The 26,518-nt window shown below is 39.8% G+C and overlaps 1 protein-coding gene across 6 annotated transcripts in view; it reads left to right on the top strand.

The window, feature by feature from the left end:
- Positions 1-26,518, top strand: part of ATP8A2 (ATPase phospholipid transporting 8A2) — a 663,838-nt gene that overhangs the window by 198,627 nt on the left and 438,693 nt on the right. For all 6 annotated transcript variants that reach the window (XM_054528828.2, XM_054528822.2, XM_054528830.2 and 3 more), the window contains 8 exons: positions 2,615-2,720; positions 3,462-3,544; positions 6,663-6,712; positions 8,925-8,994; positions 10,670-10,754; positions 11,663-11,802; positions 13,676-13,814; positions 21,503-21,567. In XM_054528828.2, the coding sequence (XP_054384803.1) occupies positions 2,615-2,720; positions 3,462-3,544; positions 6,663-6,712; positions 8,925-8,994; positions 10,670-10,754; positions 11,663-11,802; positions 13,676-13,814; positions 21,503-21,567 (738 nt within the window). The remainder of the gene's footprint in view (positions 1-2,614; positions 2,721-3,461; positions 3,545-6,662; positions 6,713-8,924; positions 8,995-10,669; positions 10,755-11,662; positions 11,803-13,675; positions 13,815-21,502; positions 21,568-26,518) is intronic.

A 26,518-nucleotide genomic window follows, 5' to 3' on the forward strand; every position in this document is an offset into this window, starting at 1 on the left:
CTTAGAGAATCAACCTATGAGAAATTTCAGAGGACAATTTATGCAACCCCCTGCTTACATTGCTAACCAGTGGGTGGGATAAATTTTCAAAGGTTCACCAAGGAAGAAGATATAACTTCTTTTGAATCATTATGCCTGAGATTTCTGAGCTTGAGTCTTCAAGAAGAAATCACTTATATATGTATATGATTTGGATAATTTGTAGCTGCAATTTTGCTTGCAAAACAATTTTAGACGTGTATCATTTTCTGCTATTTTAAATTCACCGAATAAATAGAAAATATTCATTTCTAGATATATGGCATTTTGTACATATTACAAGCTGTTAACTGAAGGAAAAATATTGTATCATCCTGTTTCTATGAGGTACATACAATAGGCAAATTCACAGATACAGAAAACAAAATAGAGGTTACGGGGGGATAGAAGAGAGAATGGAGAGTTATTGTTTAATGGGTATAGAGTTTCTGCTGGGGAAGATGAAGTTTTGTGTATAAGTGGTGACGGCTGTGTAGCATGGTTGAACGTATTTAAAATGCCGCTGAATTTTATACTTACAAATGGTTAAATGATAAATATTACATGTATAGTTTACCACAATACAAATTTTTAACATCTAAGAAGATACACACACGCACGCACACACACACACACACACATATACACACATGAATATAAGCATCCATAGGTTTCAGATTAATTTTGTCTCTTCTCCCTAATTTATTATAGAATGCAATAGGAAGAAAACCAATGATAGGTTAATTTTATTTTAGGATTAAAAAAAAATCTTCAAATCTTCATGGATTTTGTCTGGCTTACCATTTGAGGTAGAAGGCTCTATTTGTGTGTGCAGTTCTTTATAACTCTTAGAAAATATCTCACTACTAGGTTTACTTATTTGTAAAATCTAAGACACTTTTTATGTTGTTTCATTATGGGACAAGGTTATGTTCAGGATTGGAAAGTTCTCAGGTACAGGGGAAGGCAATCTTGAATTGAAGCTAAATGCTCACATAAAGTACTTTTGGGGAAAATTTCTTACCATTTTTGCAATGCAGGCCTTGAGGAATGTGTAAATTCCTTAAGCTCATGACTTTACTGAGCTATAATTTAAGGTGCCTTTTCTTTTCATGATAAGAAGTAGCCATGTGAATAGTTGTGATTTGCTTCCATAAAATTCTGCTTAAGTCACATTCACAAGACAGAGAAGAAACTAAAAATATTCTTGTGAAAGTCGTCATTCATTTATGACTAAAAAAACAGAAAACTCCATAAAAAGAGGAAACACATAGCTGCTTCCTTCATATGAAGATATAAATCTATCTCAATTTTATAGCCAGTTGCCTATTTAAAAGGGATGCATTAGAACACTGACATTAAAATAACCCCAAGACAAGGAAGCTTGGTTATCACCCCTGCCTTGAATGTAATTCTGGAAGTGCTAACTCATGCAGACAGGTGAACATTGAAAGTTTATATATTGGGAGGAAAAGGGAAAACTTCTCATTTGTGGGTGATATAATTGTCTACATTGAAAACCTAGGATAGTCAACTGCAATTCAGAGAACTAGTAGGAGCTCAGTGACAATTGGATGTTAACTTACAAAAATCAATGTTTCTACTTACATCCCAACAAGAAACTACTGTAAAATGTAATGGAAATAAGATTCCATTCATAATATAAAAGGCAATAGATAAAATGCCTTACACAGTACTTCATGTATAGTGGTCACTGAAATAATTTTTGAGCAAATAAAACAATTAATAGACATATGCCAGGTCTTATATTTAGAATATTTAGAAGCTTTTAATACATAGGAAGACACACTGTTTTCTTAGATGGGAAGACGGCATTATTTTCCCACTAGTTATAAACGTGCTCTAATCCCAATAAAAAATTATGGTTTTTTCCCAGAGAGAATAAGAGAATTTTATTAAATACATATCCAGGGCAATTCTGGTTTTCGTTGCTGTTCAGTATTAATGAGCGAGAGATGCACTGCTTTACAGGTGTTGAGAGATTATAAACTTAAAGAATAGACACTGTGTAGAACAGATGTCCGGTTGGGGAATGGGAGCCTGGAGATGGGAGCATCTTCTGTTTATGGGGCCTGAGGTACAGCAGTGAGGGAGGCAGAACACACGCTTCTGGAGGATCTTGCCAGAGTGAGGCAGCAGCACCTGGGTAAAGCGGAAGCACAGGGGAGGCGGAAGCAGAGGGGCAAGTGGAAGCACGTGGTGAAGTGCAAGCACGTAGGGAGGCAGAAGCACGTGGGCAAATGGAAGCACGTGGGCAAGGCCTAGGCTCCTGGGGAGGCAGGGTGTGCGGAGGTACAGGAAGGCCCTTTCCTCTTTTCTCTCCCCATCTCTTGAGCTAAAGCGCAAGAGCTGCATTCCAAGAGAAACCCCAGGGATTAGTGCGCGTCGGGAGAACCAGCTTAGGGATTCCAGATCAGAGCGGTAGGAGGGGGATCTAAAGTCCATATTAAGGACCTCTACCCTGTCCTACAGGGAGCAGTAGGATGACTGGATGTTAGGCGGGGATCTGCTTGTGTGAGCCCTGGTGCCTGCTGAAGGTGTTGTAACTGACACTAATCCCGCCTCACGTTTGCAGCCCACAGCCCCTTGCATTCAGGAGTTCCTCACCCTTCTGGCCGTGTGCCACACGGTTGTTCCTGAGAAGGATGGAGATAACATCATCTACCAGGCCTCCTCCCCAGGTGAGGGCTCTGGCCGGATGCGCCCTGCTGGCCCCTTCTCAGGAGACCTGGGTGTTGCAGTTATTCTTGGAGATGCTGCCGTGTAGTCTGCCCCATAGACTCGGCTGTCTGCTGTTGGCCTCACCCTGTGGCCAGGCTGTGGCTACAGGTGCAAAGCCGTAGAGAGCCCAGGATGGGCTCTCCTGACTCTCATAACCCTTTTTTAACAGCAAAGGGAGGACCCCAGTTATGTTGCATCTTCCAGCAGAGGTGATTGGGCTTGACAAGAGTTCTGAAGAAAGAACAGAGCTGGCTTCTTCCTCATCCTCCCCACCTCATAGATTTTCCACCTGCTGGGGAAGCTGTGCATGGGGGTACTCTTTACCCACTTCCTGGGGCTTGGGAATCCACAGCACAACTAAAATACTGCCTTGCTCAGAGGAGATGTTTGGTGGGAGTCATGGGACTATTACTTAGGTTTATTGGAGAGAACTTGATCCCAAGCGAGAATAGCAGGAATAGAAATCATTCTTGTCCTGGTGAATTAGCATAGATCCAAGCCTCCCATCTAACAGGAGTGCTCATTTCAGAACCCTAGTGGTAGGAAAAGCAAGTGCTTCTCTATCCCGAGTCTTTACTACTGTGCAGATAACACCAGGCCTCCTTCAGTAGAGCGGATTTTGTTAACTTGAAAAGTGACGCTGAACAGAATTCTGTCATTACCAGTGATATGTCAATGTTTCACCAACTCCCACTTGACAGATGAAGCTGCTTTGGTGAAGGGAGCTAAAAAGCTGGGCTTTGTCTTCACAGCCAGAACACCATTCTCAGTCATCATAGAAGCGGTGAGTAACATGCGTGTGCACATTTCAGATCACCTGCTTTTGTGAAGATTGTGCGTGTGAAATGGCATGTCTATTGTAAATATGATAGCTAAATTTCTCTTTCAGTGAAAAATTAGACCTGTGAAAAACTGGAGTTAATATGATTATATTAGCTTGTTCGAGTTATTTTGCATTGCAGTATTGTTTTGCCCTTAAAGATGCTTTTCCACATGTCTTTCATACACTGATGTGAAATTATTTGTAGCAAAGAACTTCACAAATCTACTCTTTGTTCTATAATAATTGGGAAAATAACTTAGCAGCCCACTTTTCTTTGAGGGCAGGTTCTACATCTCTTTACAGCCTTAGAGCCTAAGACTTCTTACTTAATGAAGCCTCACAGTTCACTGGGCTTCAGTCTCTTCAGCTGGGAGAGGAGTCAGAGTTAAGATCTCTCTCTCTCTTTTTTTTTTTTTTTTTTTTTTTTTTTTGAGACAGGGTCTCACTCTGTTGCCCAGGCTAGAGTGCAGTGGTGCAATCTTGGCTCACTGCAACCTTGCCTTCCTGGTTCAAGCAATTCTCCTGCCTCAGCCTCCCAAGTAGCTGGGACTGCTACAGGCACATGCCACCACACCTGACTAATTTTTGTATTTTTAGTAGAGACGAGGTTTTGCCATGTTGGTCAGGCTGGTCTCAAATTCCTGACCTCAAGTGATCCACCCGCCTTGGCCTCCCAAAGTGCTGGGATTAGAGGCATGAGCCACTGTGCCCGGCTTTGATCTCTTTTATCTATATGAGGGATCCCCCCCTGCAACTGGAGTCAAGGGGTTTACATGTTTTCTGATTTTTTCCGAGTTTCCCTACCTACAGGCCGAAGGGAAAAATTTAGTGATAGGAAAATAATTATATCAAATAGGAGATCAAATACAGACCCTTGGAATGGGCAACAGGGGAAAATGATGTTTACGACTGGTGAGGCAGTGGTGTTTTTCATGATGACCAGTTAGAAGGGCTGTTTTATTGTTGTCTGGATTGATGATAAAGGTCTGGGGCTAGTCCCTGCCATCCCTTGCCTTTCCCTACTCCTCCATTTGGGGAAGACTCAGGGATTATAGTTTTTGGCTTTATGGATGCATCCTTAAATCCATAGACCTTTAATGCATTTGAAATTCACTTCCAAATGATATAATAACTTCATATTGTTCCTGACTTGGGAGTGCTGCAGTAAGTTTTTTCTTTTAGTTATATGCAAAACCTATAAAATATCTTATCTTATACAAAGTACCCATTTATTGGCATCTTCAGTTTCTTATGGAGTACAGAGATGAGATCATGTGGTCATGTTTACTTTTACTATGCTTATTTTAGTCAACAGAGGGAATTTAGCTTAGGGAAATGTACCATCATTAAAAGTGGAATGAAGTACTGATTGAATATAGAATTTCCCGTACAGAAGCTTTTTTAAAAATGAGGTCTTTTTCCCCACTTCAGTTGAAGGAGAATTTTAATCTGAACTATAGGATTTTCAGTCGTGTGGGTGCTGCCGCATGTCTCTGCATTGCAAAAATGGAGGTTGGGGGTTGGGGGGCTTGGATTGTAAGTGAGAGAGACAGAAGAGAACAGGCGCTTCCACTTCACTCACAATGCCAGATAAATGTGGAACCTAGAGAGCCTATTGGTGTTGTCCTCCTGGTGTTATATGCTGCATTGACACCTCTTTGTTACCTCATTAAAGTTTTAAGGTCATATTTCTGGGGTCACAAAAGACTGCCTGATTAGTTAGGACTGGTAAATAACAATAATAAAAAGAATCCTATTCAACCATTCATCAAACCACCAGTTCTCAAATTATAGGTTTTGCATATAAGTAAAAGAAAAAACTTACTGCAGTACTACCAAGTCAGGAACAAATTCTCAAATTCCTACATATTTACGTGAAGTGTCCTCGCCAATAGTCAGAACAGCCACATCCATGGGCTGCATGTGGACGTGGCTGATATAACTATGAGAGAGGGGGTGGCTCCTGGGAGTGGCAGCCCTGGTGCTGGGCGGTGGTAGTAGGACTGGGTGTCTTCTGAATGGGGATATGATGGAAAGTTAGGACAGGCTGTGGAGAAAGGGAACTCGGAACTCATGGATCCAGAGAGGTGAATAAAGATTGATGAAGGCTGGATGAAGTGGATCATTAGTTGTTTTGTAGGATGCAAAGAGGGGTGGAGAGTTGTGGGTGTGAATGAAGATAATGATTCGGTCATATACTTGGTAATTTGAATGTGTTACTTCATTGATTACTTCTCTGAGCCCTAAGAGACGAGTGCTTTTGCCATGCATAAGAAAGTCACACACTTAGAGGCAGAAACTGGATTCAAACTCACATGTATTGGGTGCCAAAGGCCACGTTCTTTCCACTGTGAAGTGTTGGGGAAATGGAAAGATTAGATTAAAAATCTGAAAATAGCATGCGCACCATCTGGAATTTTTAGTTGGAAAAAATTGTGACTATTGACATTCTAACTTGAAAGAACCCAAAGAAAAAGAGCGTTTGATCGATTGCTCTGAGACCAGGTACAGATTCACCATCTCTTATCTGCAAATTCGAAACCCAAATGCCTTTGAATTCCAAAAGATTTTTCCTAAATTTGGTGAATAGTTATTTGGCAGCAAAACCTAATCAGAACTGACATGAAGCTGTTTACGATCTTTATGAATCTCATTTCCTGATATGCATACATTTTACTGTAGAAAGCGGATGGGTTGTGTATCAGCATGTTACCCCAGACCCTGCTGGGGACATTATGGTAGATGGTCTAGAATATGTGTATATAATTTGTAAAATCCTGAATTCAGAAGCATAAGTGGGCCAAAGGTTTCTGATGGACCTGTGCAGCTGGTGTCCTTTAGCTCCATCTCTTGGAAGTGCCTACACCAGCCAACTGTTAGCACTGAAGAAACATGAGAAGCTTCCACCAGAAGAGGGAGCTCTGACCCCACCAGACTTGTGAGAAAACAGTACATGTTGCAAAGGGCTAGAAGGTGGGAAGCGAGAGAGAGAGCATACGTCTGTTTATGCTTGGGAGACAATTGCTTTGAGATTTTAATACTTTGCACCTCGGGTAAGAGCCTATTTTTCTTCCTTTAGATGGGACAGGAACAAACATTTGGAATCCTTAATGTCCTGGAATTTTCTAGGTATGTTTCTCTTTCATACATTTGAAATAAAATAATTATATTTATTTACCAACTTCATCAGAGTGTTTACATGATTGTATGGTATGATTCAATATATTACTTAAGTATTAAATATAATAAATGTATCTCTATAAACTCTTTTCTCCTTGGAATTTGTGACTTTCATTAAAGAAAGTGAAGTAGGTTATTTTTCTTTGTTTTATTCAAGAGAAATGCTCTACTTCCATGTCCTCCTTTTTCTTTAGATTTCCAGAGCCTGATGTTCTTGCATCAGCAGCTGCAGACATGTCTGAATAGTTTGGAGCATGTGATGGGGGCATTATTTTCATTGGCGTTTCCCAAGTCCCATGAGGTCATTCCTCTTGCTCCATCTGAGCACTCCTCTGGAGATCTGAGAAACTGACAAATGATGACAGATGAGATCAGTTCATCCCATTAGAGGCTGGGTCCATGTAGGGAAGTTTTCCTGGACTTATTCAGAAGCATTCTTCCCCAGTACAATTTTAAAAAGTTAGACCCAGGAATATTTGTTGGACTTTTTTGTTCAAGTAGAACATTCATAGTTTGTTATAAGGAAACATATCTTTTTTGTTTCTTTGCCTCTTTTTAACATGGAATTGTCAGTACTAAAGCAAAGTTCTGTTGCTATCTCAAAGGCATCTTTTCCTATTATTAAAATTAGGTGGATTTTTGAATAACCTTTGTTAAACAATTCACACATTGTTTGCTCTGTCTGCTTTATAAACTATTTTTAATGAGGATTAGTTTTTTATCTTTGTGTAGGAAATACTCTCCAGCCCTAGTCTTTAGTTTTAGGATTGCAGGCTTCGACTTGGAACCATGGGGAGGGGAGGAGGGATGGCTGATGACGGGGGTGGCTCATGTAGGAAGTGGTGACAGTGTCCATGCTTGTGGAGGTGAGCGATGTGCTAGGCATCTCTTCAAACTGTGTGCCTCATCTTTTATTGGAAACTGTGCAGTGCCCTGTGATTACATTAACTGGGACCAGCAGTTATTGGACAGGCAAGGAGGAGGAAAAAAGGGAGTTAGATAAAAGCAGGTGAATATGGATAGAGACACAAGGATGTATTAAAATGTATATATGGGAGAATAAGAAGGAACAGAAAGATAATTTGTGGTTATAGTGGTGAGTCTATTTCTTTTTCATGGACTCATCTCGTTCCCAGTGCCACTTAATCTTGATAATACTCCCTCGAAGTAGTTGCTTTACACATTGAGAAACTGAAACACGGGTTTCAAGAACTGCTAGGAGTGCCTACCTCTAAGATAGTTGAGAGAGAATGCAAATCCAGGTCAGCTAGAGCACTGTAGGTTAGGATGTGGGAATTTACCCAGAGCTGAAGAGAGACTCTCCCCCACTCTTAGAGACTTATAGTCCATTGGGAACCACCACACTGAAAGGCCACAGAGATGGGTGGTCTAGGGCCGTCTGTAGTTGGAATGTGCTTCAGGAGGATGAAATGTTGGCAAAGGAGGATCAGAATGTGTAGAAGAGAATGGTGAGTCCCGTGTGTGCTCGAAGCCTGGTGGTGGTGCATGGGAGGGTTGGTGGGAGATGAGGTGAGGCTGCACAGGTGGACGGAGAGCAGTAAGAAGAATTCATAGGCGGTGGAGACTCACTGAGAGCTTGGTGGGTGAGGATGGGCCATGAGGAAAGACGTGTGAGGAAGTGTAGATGCTGCGGTGAGGGGAGAGAGAGTTCCTTGGTGCTGAATTGGGAATGTTCTGTGGATTTGTGATTTCTTTCTACTCCAGTTAAAAGATGACACAGGGAGGAGCTTCCGAGTTAAGTGGATCTATACTGAGTCTCCCACTTTCCTACCTGCTGGGCAAGTTACTTGATAGCTTAGAGGTGGAAAATAAAGAATATTTTTAGGGAGTAGAGTCAGAAGTCAATCAGATGTGGACTGTCGGTGCTGGAATTCTCCTTTTCTGTTTTTCCTACTGCAAGTAGCGGTCCTAGTCCATTTTCATGGCAGGGAAAGAAACAGGCTTATGTTCATTAGATGTAAATAAAAAAAGTAGGAGATACACAGTTAGGTCCTACTTTGAAGAAAAAGGCAGCGAAAGATAGACCTTAGTCATTTTTAGGAACCCCAGACCCCCTTTTATTTTGATTGGTGTTCAGCTGTGGGATGTGCGTCCTATAAACAGACCAATGATGACTTTTTTTTTTTTTTCACTCTCCCAGTGACAGAAAAAGAATGTCTGTAATTGTTCGAACTCCTTCAGGACGACTTCGGCTCTACTGTAAAGGGGCTGTAAGTACCGGAGAAACGTTGTGCATAGCAGAGTTCTTGGCAGCTTTGTTAATCTGCTGCTTTTCCTAACTGCTTTCCTCATCATTCCCTGATTGTTTGTCCAGAGTTGAAAGACTCTTTCAGGTAGGCTGTGAAGTTGACTTAGTAGTAAAAGCCCACTGAAGATAATGGTGGTTCAGGGCAGTGTGGCAAAGATGGTCAGTGAAAAGCTTACTGAAATCGTTGGTTTCAGAAACAGTGACTCCATGTGTCATGCAAAATCCTTGAATGTGAATTCTTATTCCAGTTTTACCAGCATTGTGTTTTGACTTTGGGAAGATAAAGTAATTTGTGTTGACCTATGATAATCTTAAGTACTCTGATATATATTGGTTCTCTAGCACCTCTTCTTCTCAATTGTTATGTTTTTTTTTCATACATTATAGAGAGACGTGTTGTAGGTACAAAGGCAATGTCCATGTGTAGCTGCATTATTACTGCCCCTTTTAGTCAGTTTCCTAGGTCAGGCTTTTTGTCCTGTATACCTTCTAGTAACCAAATCTAAATGGTTTATCTCAAAGGAAAGATGTTATTGCTTATGAGTCTTACTTATAAAACTAGATCCTGTTAAATCGTAGTCTTACGTATTGAGGGAAAGAATTATTAAACTTATTTTATTTGACTACGTCAAGAATACAGAGCTCTCCTAGGATTAATTAGTGGTTGACAATATTACTAATCTTTACCAGTTGTGGCAAGAAGGGTGGTTTTATTTGAGTACATGATGACTAGAGCTTTTTACAAATGAAGGAATGCATGGGAATTCTAAAGCCATTATATTTGGACTCGCTAAAGAATTCTGTGTTTATGGTAAAATGACTTGAATTAAGCTCATCTAGGTTTTGTTCTCATATGATATATTTTTAAAACTTTTTGTTTATTCATTTGCTATTGTGTTCTAAGTACCACATCGAGTACAATGGGTGTCAGTGTGAGGTGGTAGAGAGAGGAGGGCTGTCAGTATAGAAGAGGTACATACGAAAATGCTGCAAAGGTGTATTGTATTTTTATAGGATTTAATTCTCTCCAAAACCAAACTCAGTTTAAAAAAATTTTTGTAGCAGCCTAAAACTATGCAATTTGTAACATATTTGATGGATTATCTGTGGGATCTGGTCCCCCAACCCTTCTTGTCAGTCATGGAAATAGTTGTAGGCAGATGAGCTGTGCATCTGTGTGTTTCTCGGCAGAACTGAGTTCAGTGCCCAGTGGGTTGTGTGCTCTGTGCTTAGGAGCTCCTCCCGTGTTGGGAGGCAGGGTTGTACTTGAGTAATTTGGGATGTGCATTTTACCCTTTCCCCTTCTGCGCAAACGCCTGATAAACTTTGGGATATGAGTTTTGCAAATTTTGGTGAATATAGGCCCCCATGTGTTCCGATGATTCTCCTGTATTTCTGGTTCTCCCCAGCATATTTTTGTTTGGCTTTTAAGATACAGATTTTGGTTTTGTTGGACACATTCATACCCAATTTGTTTTCCAAAGCTCATGCCTGAGCCCAGCCAAATGCTAAATTCCTACTTACCCACTCGGGTATTCTCATGCATGTTAGATAAACAGAAACAAAGCCGTGCTTAGCATGCTGGCTGGAAGGTTTACTGAAGGCTTTGCCAGTCACAATGTTTCCCTATTTTATAGGATAATGTGATTTTTGAGAGACTTTCAAAAGACTCAAAATATATGGAGGAAACATTATGCCATCTGGAATACTTTGCCACGGAAGGTAAGTGGAATTTGGAAATGCTGTTTTTGGCCATTGGAGCTGTACTTTCAAGCATGTTGTCTTGATTTCCAGGAGCACATTCTTCCATTGCCTGCCCCATCCCCTCCTGTGCCCATGGCAGTGACAAGATGCATAGCCAAATCCAAACTCAGTTACCTGTAGATGCCTCTGTCACTCATCAGCAGTGATGCAGAGGGAGAGGCAGGCCAACGCACAACGTGTAGAATCACCTTTAGTTACTAGTCCCTTTCTCAGAAAACTCATATGGTTATTTTCCTGTCCCTCTCTTGGTGTCCTTATGTCACTGGCTTATCCATAACTTAAGGAAATAATAATTCATGGAACACATAGTGAGCAGGAAAGGAGTTCTCTGGAAGGCTGTAAACAACACTGATGTCAGGTGTTCCTGCTAGCGAATGTCATGATAGCTGGAGCCACACTCAAGTGCTGACTGCTGCTTTCTGGCCTCTGGCTCTGCATGTATGCACATATGAGCACACGCTCACACACACGCATGGGTGTGACTGCCTGAAAGCCTGGATCTTTCATGGGATAGCACATGGGGCCTTTCCTTGCTGTCTTGAAACACACTTCCCACCTCCTCTGCTTGCTGAAACCTGCCTACTGTGCATGGATCATTCACAGCTCCTGAACCTCTCTGCCATGGAGAATTCACTCTTCTGACTTCTCATGCACTCTCAGCCTTACAGAAGAGGCAGTTTATGTTAGAATACAGGAGAGCTGTTTTTAAATGTCCCTTGGTAGGTGTGGGAGTGTTGAATTACAGTGACCTAAAGCACAGAGTCTCTTCAATTTTTTGGGGCATGCTGATGGAAAAGGGAGCACAGGCTGTCCCCTAGGAGGTCACGTGTTCTGCCTGCCTCCATTCACCAGTGGCTGTCTTGCAGGCTTGCGGACTCTCTGTGTGGCTTATGCTGATCTCTCTGAGAATGAGTATGAGGAGTGGCTGAAAGTCTATCAGGAAGCCAGCACCATATTGAAGGACAGAGCTCAACGGTTGGAAGAGTGTTACGAGATCATTGAGAAGGTAACCACACACAATACAGTCTTTACAGCTCCATGAAGGACTTAACCACCTATTTCACAATTCCTTTGAACAGGAATCATTTTACTATGTAGGGATGTTCTCTTTTCTTGTGTCTTAATGAACCATTAGCTCTGAATCATTTTCTTTGCTTTAAGAAGCACTTAATTTTCATGGTCTTTCTGAAAGCTCTAGCCACCTCAGCTAAACATAATGATAGCTTAAGAAATATCAGGTCAAAAACAGCATCAGCGATTTTCTGGGTTTGCTTAAGATTAGGCTTAATGAGATTAACTCACGCTGTTGAGTTACAGGAGCAATCAGAATGCTGTGGAGGCTGGTTAGATGTTGTACATGCTAAGCTTTCTCGCACTAACTTATTCTAATGATATTTAAGCTTTGCTGTTGCTACTCCACATTGCCTACTTTGATTTTGTTGTTGTTGTTGTTCTTTTCAGTTTATCCTAAGGCTTTAGCTCACTTTCAATTTATTGGTTTCCTTCAAGTGTGGGAGCTGGGTTTCAGCTTTTTCTGTCTCATGTTGGCAGCCATAGGGCCATCCAATTTCTAGTTTCTATAACTTTTTTTTTTTTAATATAGAGACAGGGTTTCCCTCTGTTACCCAGGACCCAGGCTAGAATGTAATGTAATGGTGCAGCCATAGCTCACTGCAGCCTCAAACTCCTGGGTTCAAGCTAACCTCCTACTTCAGCCTTCCGAGTAGCTGGGACTACAGTCCCATGCTACCGTGACTGGCTAAGTTTCATATTTTTTGTAGAGATGCGGTCTTGCTATGTTGCCCAGGCTGGTCTCAAACTCCTGGGCTCAAGCAGTCCTCATGCCTTGGCCTCCCAAATCCCAAAGTACTGGGATTACAGGTGTGAGCCACCATGTCTGGCCCAGTTTCCATAACTTTGAAACCATCACTTATTTACTTTTTTCATTCCTTTGTTGGTTTAAAAAAATTCTCCTCTGCTTTTTTATACTCAGCTTTTGTTTAAGTTTTATAGTCAGTTATTTATATTCAGTCATTTTAATGTACTGAATTAAAATGAACTGAATAAAACTGAATTCAGGTGTTTATTTGCCCTGTTTTTCTGGAAATAGCCAAAATTATTTTTAGAATTAGAAAAAGATGATTAAATAGGTGATGTGCCTGTGGTGGATGCTCAAGAGTTGGATCTTCCCACAGTCTGTGACCAAGTAGAGGTGCTATGTCCTGGAGAGACTTGGGGTGTGAGTATGTGGAGCAGGCCGTTTGTACAGTCTCTGGAATTTGCCCGACCAGCAGGCACAGCACGGGCAGCTGGAGGGAACCACACATCCACACCCATCCTCAGTGTGAGCTGAGCTGCCCTGGGCCTTTAAGAGGACCAAAAGGGGCAAGATTTTATAGCTACCCTCAATCTTAAGATACTTGGATTTTTTTTCTCTCACTGTTAAATCCTTAGCACCACAGGTCTCTTACTCTTATTTTGCCAGGTAAGCGTATCATCTAGAATTAGTTCTCCTCCTTTGTTAAATGTGACATAATGTGCTACTCATTAGTGGACTGAGAGGGAGGCCTCAGGTACTGTTAGTGTCCTCGGGATAACCTGCCCATCTGCTCTGCTGTCAGATTGCTTCTATTCTAACAAGCCCCTGTATCAAGAAATCAGTGATGAGTACTGGGCTGCCTGTGTGTGTAGAGTGAGTCTACCATTGCAAGGCATTTGGAAATGCCATCCATCCAGATGCCATCTGCAGAAGCAAGTATAAAATAGAGGAAATAGAACAACTGTCTCATAACAGTTTGATTGCCTTTCTTTGTCAGAATTTGTTAGTGCTGTTCTTAAGTATGTGCCAGTCTTTAACAGAGGATATTTTTTCAATCTAGAATTTGCTGCTACTTGGAGCCACAGCCATAGAAGATCGTCTTCAAGCAGGAGTTCCAGAAACCATCGCAACTCTGTTGAAGGCAGAAATTAAAATATGGGTGTTGACAGGAGACAAACAAGAAACTGCGATTAATATAGGTAATTATTTTTACAAATAATTTCCTGATGCTGGCTTTTGTATTTGTTTTTCAAGTATCTTGTAAATGTGTCTAAATGTTTCTCAAATTCATTGACAGATGATGTTTTATAGGACTCTTCATTCACAAGCCTAAGGAAAATTGACCCAAATCAGATGAAGATGCCCTCATGCCTGTTACAAACATTAAAACTATCATGGTTCCTGGAAAAGAATTAGACACACTTACATAGGGCATAGAATTCAAGATTTGACAGCTTTGATTTTCTTGTTGCTTTCTTCACAAAATTTTAGTCTGAGACTAAGAGAGCATGTTTTCATTAGGTTTAAATATGCGTTATTATTTTATGTAATTATAACCATCTTAATGGTTTTGCCCATTAATGGGTTTTCCTAAGAGCCTTGAGTCTTTCCCTTCCCAGCTTGGTTGACAACTTCCTTGCTTACAGAGTGTCACAGAGATGAAAATTGAAGAAAAGGAATTTAAGTCAGGATAACTCTGCCGTTGTTAAAGGAGCACGTTTTAAGTTTGAAAAGGAGTATAAGCTACTCATTTAAAAAAATCTAATCTTGATTGTTTGAAATATTTAAACATTATCTGGTACTTTGATCAGCATTATGGTATAACAAGACCTGGTGCATATGTGGTAAAATGAACACATAAGGACTGCATAACTTAGAATAGCTTGCTAGAAGTAGACTCTATTTCTATATCTGTTTCTATGTCTGTGCTCTGTGTTTTAGGAAGAAACCTACTAGAGCCTCTGTATTTAAGTGACTGTGGTCCTCTTCAGAGTAGTCTTCTTGGAATATTCTCAACATAATCCAATGGTGTCCCTTTCCTGAAAACCTTATCTTTGAATCAGCTTTGTCTCTCATGTAACCTCAGTTGTAAATAATACCTGCCTTCTTGGATAAATTTGATTTAAAAAAATAGACAAAAGCCATGTAATCATTTATTGTCAGGGATATAGCTAATTAAATGGAAGTTGGGCTCCCAAACAACTGAAGTTAAGCTCACAAGAGAGTGACATAGGATTCCTAAACAGTCCCTGAAGAATCAGCCATATACTTTGTCCCTGGATTTGTGCTGGTTGTCACTCAGATGCATGGTTTTGGAGAAGAATATGATAGTATTTTAGTGCAGAATCATCACTGCTACTAGAAAATACAAACCCAAGCTTACAGCCCTTTGATTATGTGTCAATAGCATTTTTACAAATGAAGAATAACACATTTGCTTTTTATATACCATATTTCTGTATAAGTATATACATTGACCCTTTATGTGTTATTTTTCATATAAGTTTGGCCTAAAACACCTGCTCTGGATCTGTGGCCCCTGTTGTTTGCATGCTAAGTTAACTGTTACCCTGAAATACTTACCTAAAATTTAGGTGATATGCTTTCCACCCTATTAGAGCAATGTGAAAAAAGTGGATAACCCCTCAAGTTAAAATTGAGCTGTAAAGTGGTAACCTTTCTTAGTTTTCCAGATCTTGAGCATTCCCGCTGGCCTAATAACCTATGTGTGTCGCTGGCCCTAGACTGAACTACCTTCAGTGTGTTCTTGGATGTGCCCTGGCTGGAAAAGCACCACAGCTCCCTCTCACTGCCTCTCATCCACACCACCCGGCCCCTGGGAGCACACGCAGCCCTTTTTTTTGCGTGTTCATTTTGTTGTACCTGAGCCTATCTAGCTAAGTTTGGGATAAACACAAGAGAAAGCAAAGAGCTGAAAATCAACCCAGAAAACACAAATGGATTATTACTCAAAACTGAAAGTTTTACTTGTATGTGATGAGGCTGCTCAGAGCCTTATGAGATAATTGATACCAGACCAAACAATTTTTTAAAAATAACGATTGTATTATTTTGTACTTTTTTTCTAAGTGGGTGTAGTAACGTGTAGTGCTCGTGCCAGAACCGCTCACATCATTTGCTATCTCTTAACTGATCTTTCTTAGCAAGTATTCTCCAAGACCGCTAGAAGATGATGCTTTATAAGCTGAGGACTTTTTGTCAAAGTCTTATGTTTATCCTGGAGGCTTTCTCTATTCACATTTTATCTAGTGTATCAGTCAGATTCAAACATATCTTGGGTGTTACTAAGTAAGCTCCTAACAGCTAGAGAATTGATTTCTTTGAGAGAGCTATGTCTGAATTGTTTCTTCACTTCACCTTTGGAACTCAAGCTTGTAGCTCTGGGTGACGCCGAGAATTTAAATGTCGTTTTATGATTAAGGTATCTGTCAAGCCTACAAATGATGCAGAAGGCTCAGGAAAGCATATACGTCCGGACATTTTACTAGACTTATCAGTGTCAGACCACAGGCGGCAGCTGTCAGCAGCATGAGGTCATGCTCTAGATACAGAGTGGATTTCTAAGCCTGTTTTCTAGTCATATAGCCCTCATACCCCTGGTAGTATGAACCATTATGGACCTGTCTCCCATAATACTTTACATTTTCATGCATCCTGTGTGGATTTTAAGGTATCCAGAAGATATTTGGGAAGATCAAGTATCTAGCAGTTCTCCTTCTAGATGAAAAAAGGGAAACAGAGCAAGTTAATGGAGTGTCTGGCAAGTGCCAGGCACTATACTAGGAGTTTTTTCTGAAAACTCTTTTTAAAATATTTACATATGAACATTCTTATAGCTCGAGGAGGAAATTCTACATTTCCCAGGGCTATACCCTACTTAATGACCAAACTGGTACTAGGTCTCAGGGCTCTTGACTTCTGGTGTGGGGCTTATTTAGAGGGATTCACATAGCTTTTGCAAAAAATGCTTTCTGAAATTTGATTTAGAAGACCACGGAGAATGGTACTATATTTCATCCATTCTAAGGTGCACATTGTTTTTACATTTTAATGTCTCTGAAATGGGGATCTCTTATGGTTGTTGACTCTTAGCTTTTATTTGGCAGCATTATCTTAGTGGTATGTACCATAAGAGTTCATCTTTAGATTTGGTGACATTAATTATCTTTGGTTTTTGGGGGTGTTGGCTTTTTTAGAGTTTGGTTTTTTAAAATATATATATATCTATCTCATAGTTTGAGAATTTATTTTTAAAGTTTAACTTTTTGTTCATACCTTAGGAAAAAAAACACACTTAGTCAAATCAGGTTCCAGGACATATGTCTCCTGTGAGCCAGTGAATTTTATGTAGATAGACCATCATCTTGTGTATAGGTTTTAGTAGTTTGAAATTGGCATGTTGCCAGAATCCTGCAACACTGTGCTTGAGTTTATGCTAACTAGCTGTGTTTTGAGGAGTTGGCGATTTTCTCTTTTAGCTTAAAAATTTGGCATTAGCTGGTCTAAAGTGAAATTTCAGATGTAGCCCTTGTGAATTTCGTAGTGGTCATTTCCTTATTACCACTGGATAAAATATCTATTAAATAGTTATGCAATAGATGTGGAGTTTTCAGAATCTGTAATTTTTTTTAATGGATGTAGGATGAGTGAGAACAAAATCCTAGTGTGTATTCCATTTTAAAGTAATTAAGTCGGCATTAGCTTTCCTCTTAAACCATTTCTGAATTGAAATTTCAAGTCTTTCCCCCACCCTCCCTGCATTTTGTTACCCATCATTTGATACTTTTTAAACCATTTCTTATGGTCTTAGAGGTTTATTTTTTAAATTTTAATGCATTTTATTGTGTATAAGTTAAACAATATGATGTTATGAGATACATATAGATTATCTTTGAAGTTTAATTTTAGGAAGTGACTCAATAAGTTACTTGCCCCTCCTGTAATTGCCTGTACATTTTCTTGTTCATTAAAAGGAAGGCGAGTTGCCATTCTCAGGTGAAGCTGGGCTGTGAGGGTGACAACACTGGTAATGTTAATCTTACTGTTGTTTTTCACGGAAGATTCAGTCCTGTATTTCTTGATTACCTGCAGCTAACATTGCCAGGTGCTCCACTATAAGCTTGGGCAACTTACATTCCACACTTGGGGCATGAGTTAATTATGAGACAAATCAGAGAATGAAACAGATTAGGAAGTACCAATTGTGCAGTGTAGATGTTAATCATGACTGGCTTTCGTAATAGTTACTAGCAAATGTTATCTATTATGTGCCAGATACTGCACTAAGTCCTTTACATATGTTTTATATTTAATTCCCTTGGAGAATTTAAAAGGCATTATCCCCCTTTAAAGATAAAACTGAGGCACAGAGAGATGAAGTAACTTAGCCTAGGTCACACAGATGTGAGAAAGCTGAAAATCTGAGCACTTAACCACAACACACAATGTTCATTTCTCAGAAGGAACAATACGAGTTGTAAAGGACCAGGGAAGTCTTACTGGATGAGAGGGGTTTAAAACTTGAGCCTTCAGAATTTGTTTAGAACAAAAATGACTGAGAATAGAATGGGTCAGGATGTCCCAACTTGGGGAGAAGCCGTGAGGTGAGGCTGAGGCAGCATGTTCTTCTGTGTGGCGAGGGTTCCTGAGAAGGTCCTGAAGGGTCTCAAGGGAGAGGTGCCCAGGTGTGTGCTCCACGGACGAGGCCTCAGCTCCCTGCTTCTCTGGATGATGAGGGGCTCTGGACGGGCCCTCTTTGATCCCACCTGGGATAGCCTAAAAGACCATCTTTTGTCATGCATTCTTGTTGTCTGCCAGTGTTTTTCATACAGGCAAACACTGACTGACCAGATTCTCTGTAAAGCTATTGAGAACCAGTAACATGCTCACTGCGGGTTGGTACCATGTTGAATCCTGTGATGGGTAGCTTGGTGGATGTGATCTCAGGATATATGATGTGGAAGGATACATTGTTCCTGACTTTTTAAAAAATGTCTCCAGAGAAATCTGGGTTTGATATCAAAACCAGTGTTCTCCTTTTTGAAGGAGAAAACAGGTTGAGAGAGCTGAGAGATTTGGTTTAGTAATATTTTCTAGTGTGAAGCATTATCTTGTTGTATTAAAGTCAAGTCCTGCTGTAAGTACCATAGACTATGTAATATTTTGGTTTCTTTGAATGTTGATTATACTCAGGTAGTAGAAAGATTAAACCCTTTTGTAGTATACTGTTAATTTCAACTATAGTAAAAAATGAAATCCCAGAGGTTCTCCTCTCAGTCATTTTATGGCCGTCTTGTTAGATTGCGAGATTAAAGAAGCAGACCTCAATTTACAAGTGTGGATTGACATTCTATACCTGGCTCTTCTCCAAGAGTTGATCTCATTTTATCCAAAAACATTAGAAATCAAGCACACCAAATGTGGATTGACACAATTTAATTTGCTACATTAGTTAAGCCACAGTTAACTGGGTTAAACTTCCCTGGTCTGTCTAGCGCGAGTGCTCCGACTGATAATTCTCTAAACAAAATCTCACTTCCGTATCCAAACTAAAAATAGCAACAACAAAACCCTTAATCTGTTTCTTCTCAGAAGCCTTTAGTTTTGTATATTTAAATTCATGAAAGTGTCAGTAGTTTTGTTTTTTTTTTTCTCTCCCCCTGCCATGGCTAGAAAAAAAAGACTGAGTTTTTCCATAATATCTTTGTGTAGCTTCAGTTGTCAAATGGCATTTTGCTTAAATTGAAAAATATAAAATAAAGCAGCAAGCGAGGGCTTAAAAATTACAGCCAGCTTCTGCAGCTGTTGTTCAAATAAAAAACTACCAGTAAATCCTTTTGCATTAGTTACACTAAATTTGTAACAGTCTATATTGCATGAAGTTGCTGGAAGTCTCTGGGGATGAAGAAAGAATAAATCTAACATAGAGGGAAATGATTAAAGTTGCAATATCCCTCTCTGCAAGTAAAAAGAAAATGTAGACCTCCCTTCTGGACCTAATCTAATAACTTATAGGAAGGAAGAATGCATTTGTAAAATTTTAATGGGAAACAAAGAGTTTGATTATTCTAGTCCTACCAGGCAGAGCTTTTAATGGCATTTTGAGAGGGTCTCACTTTTATCCATCACTGTTGTTAAAATACAGACTTGAACTAGTTTGTAAATGTATAGAAAATTGCTTCTTGTTCCCCCCTCCTTTTTTCTTGTTTTAGAGATTTAACAGGTATTTGCCCATGTGGTATTGTGATTTAAAATTATTCAGTTTGTTTTGGCTTTAAAAACAATATGTGTTCGTTTTAACAAGAGAAATAATCTGATTCCCTTGAGATAACTGTTGTTAACAGCCTTGCCTATGTCTTTTTCATATTGCCTTAAAAAATTAACATTTGGATGAAAAGCCATAATTTTGCGCTTTAAAATTTGATCTTGGAGGTGCTTTACAAAATGTTCTACATGGAGGTCCTTAGGAAGGATGTACTTTCTGAAATACACAAACGAAATTTTTTTACTGTTTCCTTCAACCCCTTCATTCCCCCAAAAACCCACAACATGGTTTTTCTTGGTCTTAATTTTTGTCTATCTTGAATTTAATTTTGTACCTGTTATGAGAATTTCTCAGGGATGAAAAGAGAACCTGCTAGTAGGTCTGAGCACATAAATGCAGCAGTTCTGCTCCTTGTCCCTTAGGTAAATGCCGTCTTCTTTGCTAGCCACGTGTAGCGTCTGTGAGAAGGATGTCTTCTTCCCTGTCCTGTGAGGAGAATCCTTGCTCCTCCCCCTGGCTGTAGGAACAGTACTGGCCAAGCCCTCCCTTGAGATTGTCACCTGCTTACTTGAAGGCTGTTGATTGATTTCCCTTTTCTGTAATCCTTAATCCATTATCTTAAGGTGCTGAGACAAAACTAGTCGTGGGGGCCGATTTGCTGTGGAGAAGTATTTTTTTCTTGCCTTTTCTCAACGAGAGAGATTGAGTTGGGGGTTGGTGGAAAGCACAAGTCGTCGCTAACCCCCCAAGGCACTGAGAGGATGGCAAGGTGATCCGAGAGACAGGCCAGTGCCCTGGCGGACACCTCTGGTCTTGGAGTTGCTAGAGCCCTCTCCTCGCCACCGAGGGTGTGGATAGGAGGGGAGGCATCCTGAGAGGCGCTTGGCTTGGTCCATGACTGCTCACCCAGGGCAAAGTGTGAGTAGGAAAGATCCCAGGGCTTCCTAGAAAATAATTCTCCTGCTAGGAGGGAAAGAGAAAATACTATCTCGCTTAACCCATACAGATAACTTTACTGAAAAATGAGAAGGAAATTGTTAAGACCTAGGAGTACTTTTGTTCCAAATAAGCCTTTAAAAAAAAGCCTTTTTAAAATAACAACCAAAAAAAGATTTTTTTGAAACGTGGATTACTTTAAATTTTTCACAGGAAAAATGACTCCCTCAGTGTATTCCTCTGAAACCTGTTGTGAGAATCAGCTGCTGTCTTAAAGGAAGGGAGGGAGCTGGCTATCCCAGTGTGTGTGTGTGTGCTGATTTAGGGGCACCATTGGGGTCCACTGCCTTCCTAAAGTGTTCACTGTTACTTTAGACAATCCAAGGCTTATCTTAATGTTATACAAGGATAACAGAGATAAAGAAAAATCCACTAAAAATTGGGAAGTATTTATTTTAGCCTTTAGTTATGAAGACATTCCCAACTAGTTCTATTCAATCTGTCTACAAGAATCAAAATCAATTTACTTTTCCTACTCCTCACTGTTACCCTATTCCTCTGTGTGAGCCAATGGGCTTAAAGTGGCAGATATAACCAAGGAGGTTGAATTTAAGGAGCTCACAGAAGGAAACAGAAATTCACATGTTGTCTCTTCCTCCACTTCAGGGTATTCCTGCCGATTGGTATCGCAGAATATGGCCCTTATCCTATTGAAGGAGGACTCTTTGGATGTAAGTAGTTTTTCGAAGTTGTATTTGCTTCGCTATAACAGTATTAAACTCTTTGTTTCTACTATCATTGATAATCGGGGATCATGTTTTGCTAAAAAACAATTATGAAAAACTGTTTATTTTCTGTTTATATTAATATTTAAGAATGGATGTCAGAAAGCCTTATCTTTAAACGTCAAAACAGTAAGCTTAGAATATTGCCTCATGATAATACTTTTATTCATCTAGAATTGTGCATTTAAAATGGGATAGTTTTAATCTGATTTAGCTTTAATCATTAAATATGAAATATTAGTGGAACCTATTATGACCTACATTAAATGGTGATGGTTAATTTCACTGTAAGTTACTAAGGAGACATGTATGATTTTCTTTCTAGCACAAACTTTAGAATAAAACTAATATTCAAGTGTTAAGCATTGTTTAAATTTATATAGTGAGGCCAGGTGCAATGGCTCATGCCTGTAATCCCAGCATTTTGGGAGGTGGAGGCAGAAGGATCGCTTTAACCAAGGAGTTCCAGACCAGCCTAAGCAACATAGCAGGACCTCATCTCTACAAAAAATGGAAAAATGGGCCAGGCGTGGTGGCATATGCCTGTAGTCCCAACTACTTGGGAGGCTGAGGCTGGCGAATTGATTGAGCCTGGGATGTGGATGCTGTAGTGAGCCGTGATCGCGCCACTGCTTTCCAACCTGGGTGACAGAGTAAGACTCTGTCTTGAAATAATAATAATACATTCATATAGTAATAGGATACATGTACACTTAATTCTCTGATGTCCCAATGCTGCCGCATGAACCCACCCCATCATGGCATAAAGCCACTGAACAGACCAGCAGTGGGAGCTGATTTGAGGGTCACCAGCAACCTGTGAAGTGGTTTGATATGAAAATATGAGCTGAACAATGAGATTCCATTTGTCAGAACTTTTAACAAGGGCTTTGTTACTGGCAGGCACCCATAGCACCCTTCCAGGCAGTATATTTAATATTTATATTTAGCCACTGCCAGGGGCAGATGGCACGGTTAATTATGCTTTTAAAGGGAGGCAATAAAGTACAGAGGTTTCTATACTTGCAAATTGAGAGGGCCATAACTCCTACCGTGAACACCAGGATACTCTCTACCCTTTCATGAGACCAAGGGCAGGAGGCAGGGGGAGAGTCCATAGTTCTGTGTGTTTCCAAGGCACCACTGGCAAGAGATCACCCTCTGGTGTGAGTGCTTCAGAATTCATCTCGGTACACCTCCTATCCTTGTTCATGTCACTGCCTGCAGGCAGCCCAGAGTCCCAGTCATACCTCAACTCCTGGAGTCTAATTCTCACATGCTCTGAGGAAATCTCTCCTCTACCCAAGTGTTTCAGTCTTCCCAGCACTCCCTCTCACACATGTCTTTATTTTTCTCCATGGAACCTCTCATCATTGGAAATACTATGTGTGTGTGTGTGCGTGTGTAAATTGTTGTGAAATACATCATTTAAGTGTACAGTTTAGTGACATTAAGTATATTCGTATTGTTGTGTAACCATCACCACCATCCATCCACAGAACTCTTTTCATCTTCCCAAACTAAACTTCTGTGCCCCTTTAAACAACTACTCTCCATTCCTACACCTACCTCATCCCCTGGCAGTCAGTCTACTTTGTGTCTCTATGAATTTCACAACTATAAGTACCTCGTATAAGTTCAATCATATAGTATTTGTGATTTTTATGACTAGCTCATTTCATGTAACATAATGTCTTCGAGGTTCATCCATATTATACCATGTGTCAGAATTTCCCTCCTTTTTAAGGCTGAATAATATTCCATAGCATGCCTATACTACATTTTGTTGATTCATTAATCCATCTGTGGACAGTTGAGTAGCTTTCAACATTTTTTTTTTTTTTTTGAGACGAAGTCTTGCTCTGTTGCCAGGCTGGAGTGCTGTGGCACAAACTAGGCTCACTGCAACCTCCGATTCCCTGGTTCAAGTGATTATCCTGCCTCAGCCTCCTGAGTAGCTGGGATTACAGGCACGTGCCACCATGCCTGGCTAATTTTTGTATTTTTAGTAGAGACGGAGTTTCATCATGTTGGCCAGGATGGTCTCAATCCAACTTTTGACTATTGTGAATAGCGCTGCTATAAATGTGGGTATACAAATGTCTTTTTGAGATCCTGCTTCTAATTTTTGGGGACATATACCCAGAAGTGGAGTTGCTGGATCATATGGTAATTTTACGTTTCACTTTTTGAGGAACTGCCATACTGTTTTTTACAGCAGCTGCATCATTTTATATGGTTTGTGATTTTTCCACATTCTTACCAACACTTGTTGTTTTTTTTTTTAAATAGTATTCACTCTAATGGGTTTGAGAGTGGTATCTCATTGGGGTTTTGATTTGCATTTCCCTAATTATTAGTGACAATGGACATCTTTACTTGTGCCTTTTGGTCATTTGTATATCTTCTATGGAGAAATGTCTATTCAATCCTTTGCACATTTTTTAATCAGGTTTTTTTTGGCGTTATGAAATAATTTATATTATTTCTACCTCCCTTTAGTCCCTTAGACTGTAAGGTCCATGGTTAAAAACCTGATTTAAAAAAAAAAAACTGGGCATCTCCACCTTCAAGACCTTGCTTTGCACATATTATGCACTCAGTAAATGTTTGAATGAATGAACAAGCTTAAGATAATTTTCTAGTCATCAATAAGAATTTCTGTTTAAAAGTCATGCTGATGAGATAGTGGCTACAGTAGCCATGAGGGGCTGAGTACAAGTTGATGTTACTAAGAAATAGAAAATGAGTAAGCCGAAACAGCACATTGGTGGACAGAAGAGCAGAGTGCTCCTGCAGAAAGGCTCCCAGAACCCTTGGATGTGTGCACATACCTTATGAACACACCCACAGTGTCTGTACTTGAGGCTTCCTTTTTTTCTGATGATTTTCTGGTTCAAAGGTATCTCTAACCTTGAAAAAAGCCTCCTTTTTCTGGAGGTAACTCAGAAATGAGCCTCTGTTTTCCCCTTATATCAGATGTTCTCTGGAGTCCAAGAGATGGACTTCAACTCTACATACACATTGAGACTTCTGGTTTACCTAGACCAACGAGTGGTTTGTGATGCCAAACTGAGAAGGGTTTTATGGGTGTGTACCTGACTTGCCTTGGTTTAACCTCCTAAGAATGATTCTTCCTTAACTAATTTTGAACTTCATCTTTTAGTATAATGACTGTAATGTATTCAGTATCTACTGAGCAGAGGTGAACTTTCTATGTACTGTTTTTGTTCATTATTCAAAAGGACACTCCATATTTCTGACTAGTGTCTACTGAGGAAGAGTCTACTCCTTCCTTGCCTTCTCCTCCCTCTCATGCTTTAGTTGGGTTAAAACCATTCCTATTCTCATTAAAATCATATTTGGTGGTGGTGAGGGGGGTAAAAGCAGCATCCTAGCGCAATAAATTAGATATACAGTAGAGCTTTGGTGGAGCTCCCAGGTTGAGTTTTTAAGTCTCAGGGCTCCAATAATAATGCAGACATGACAGGGACACAGAAAATGGCCCAACAATTAGAAGCATTTGGCCTGGCTTCTCTTTATTTCATCTCTCATATAAGTGTGAGGGGATCCACACCTGGCCCCCATCAGTTTCATCAGACCAGTAAGTATGGCCAGGTTCGGACTCCAAATGCTGTAAACAATTAGGATTTATCTCTGTGTTTTGAGTTTTTCACATGCTGCCAAAATAACATCTAAGCTCCATAATATAGATGAGATCAGTGGTCTTTGAACAAGGCGGAGTGATGGTGTGCACCCCAGGGGGACACTAGATGATATATTAAAATGCTGTAAAAAAAGTTGTGATTTCCTATTTTTTCAGTTAAAAAAGTATTGAGAGATTAGCTTTATTGATAGTATGTAAGGATTCCCACTGGCATCCTCAATTTTTTTTCCTGGCACACTGACCAGAAATCAGTCTGAGAGGAATGGATAGGAGGAGGCAGGCATGGCGTTTCAAGTGAGAAAGGTTGTTACTGAGACTCTCACTCTTCGGTTTGCTTTTAGCCAATTGTGAAATATTGCCATTCATGTGTATTGGTTAAATGAACTTGAGAACTAGAGTTAGTTTTTGTTAAAATGACTCTCACAGATGCTGACTTAATAGAATTCCTGTTAAAAAAAAAAAGTGAATTGAGGATAACAATATTGTAAGCAGAAGCTGCAATGATTTGCTTTGCTCAATGTGTGTGCTAGTTCCAGCTATTCTCAGCTACTCAATAGTTAAAACAGTGATCTGACCTGACAGATTAAGCAAATTTCAAAATTATTCACAAGATTATTATAATTAACCATAAACTTTGTCCTAAATGTATATGGTATCTTGAAATATTAGCTGTGGTAACATGAAATTGTAGGAATTAATGAGATTTTAAAAACTAAGAATCTTGAGTAAGAGAATAAAAATCTACAACTTTACCAGCAATTTATTTATTAAAGAATGTAATAATCTAATCATTTACTCTAAAATTTCACAAAATCTACTGCAAATTCGTGAATGGTAAATGTCTTTGATATTTGTTAGTAAAGGACAAAAAGTGCTGAGTCACTTGGAGAGCATTTGGTTTTCCTGCTGCAATAATATAGAGAACACAGTGTAGCAATAATTAAGTTGAATATGGGTGGAAGACCTATACAAAACCTTGCCAGGATTTGTATGTGTGTGTGTGTATTTAAAAAAATTTTTATTTCTATAGGTTATTGGTGAACAGGTGGTATTTGGTTACATAAGTCAGTTCTTCAGCAGCGATTTGTGAGATTTTGGTGCACCCATCACCCGAGCAGTATACACTGAACCCGATTTGTAGCCTTTTATCCCTTCCCACCCTTTCCCCCAAGTCCCCAAAGCCCATCGTGTCATTCTTATGCCTTTGCATCCTCATAGCTTAGCTCTCAC

The sequence above is a fragment of the Pongo abelii genome, chromosome 14, assembly GCF_028885655.2.
Source record: "Pongo abelii isolate AG06213 chromosome 14, NHGRI_mPonAbe1-v2.0_pri, whole genome shotgun sequence".
In the NCBI taxonomy this organism is placed as follows: domain Eukaryota; kingdom Metazoa; phylum Chordata; class Mammalia; order Primates; family Hominidae; genus Pongo; species Pongo abelii.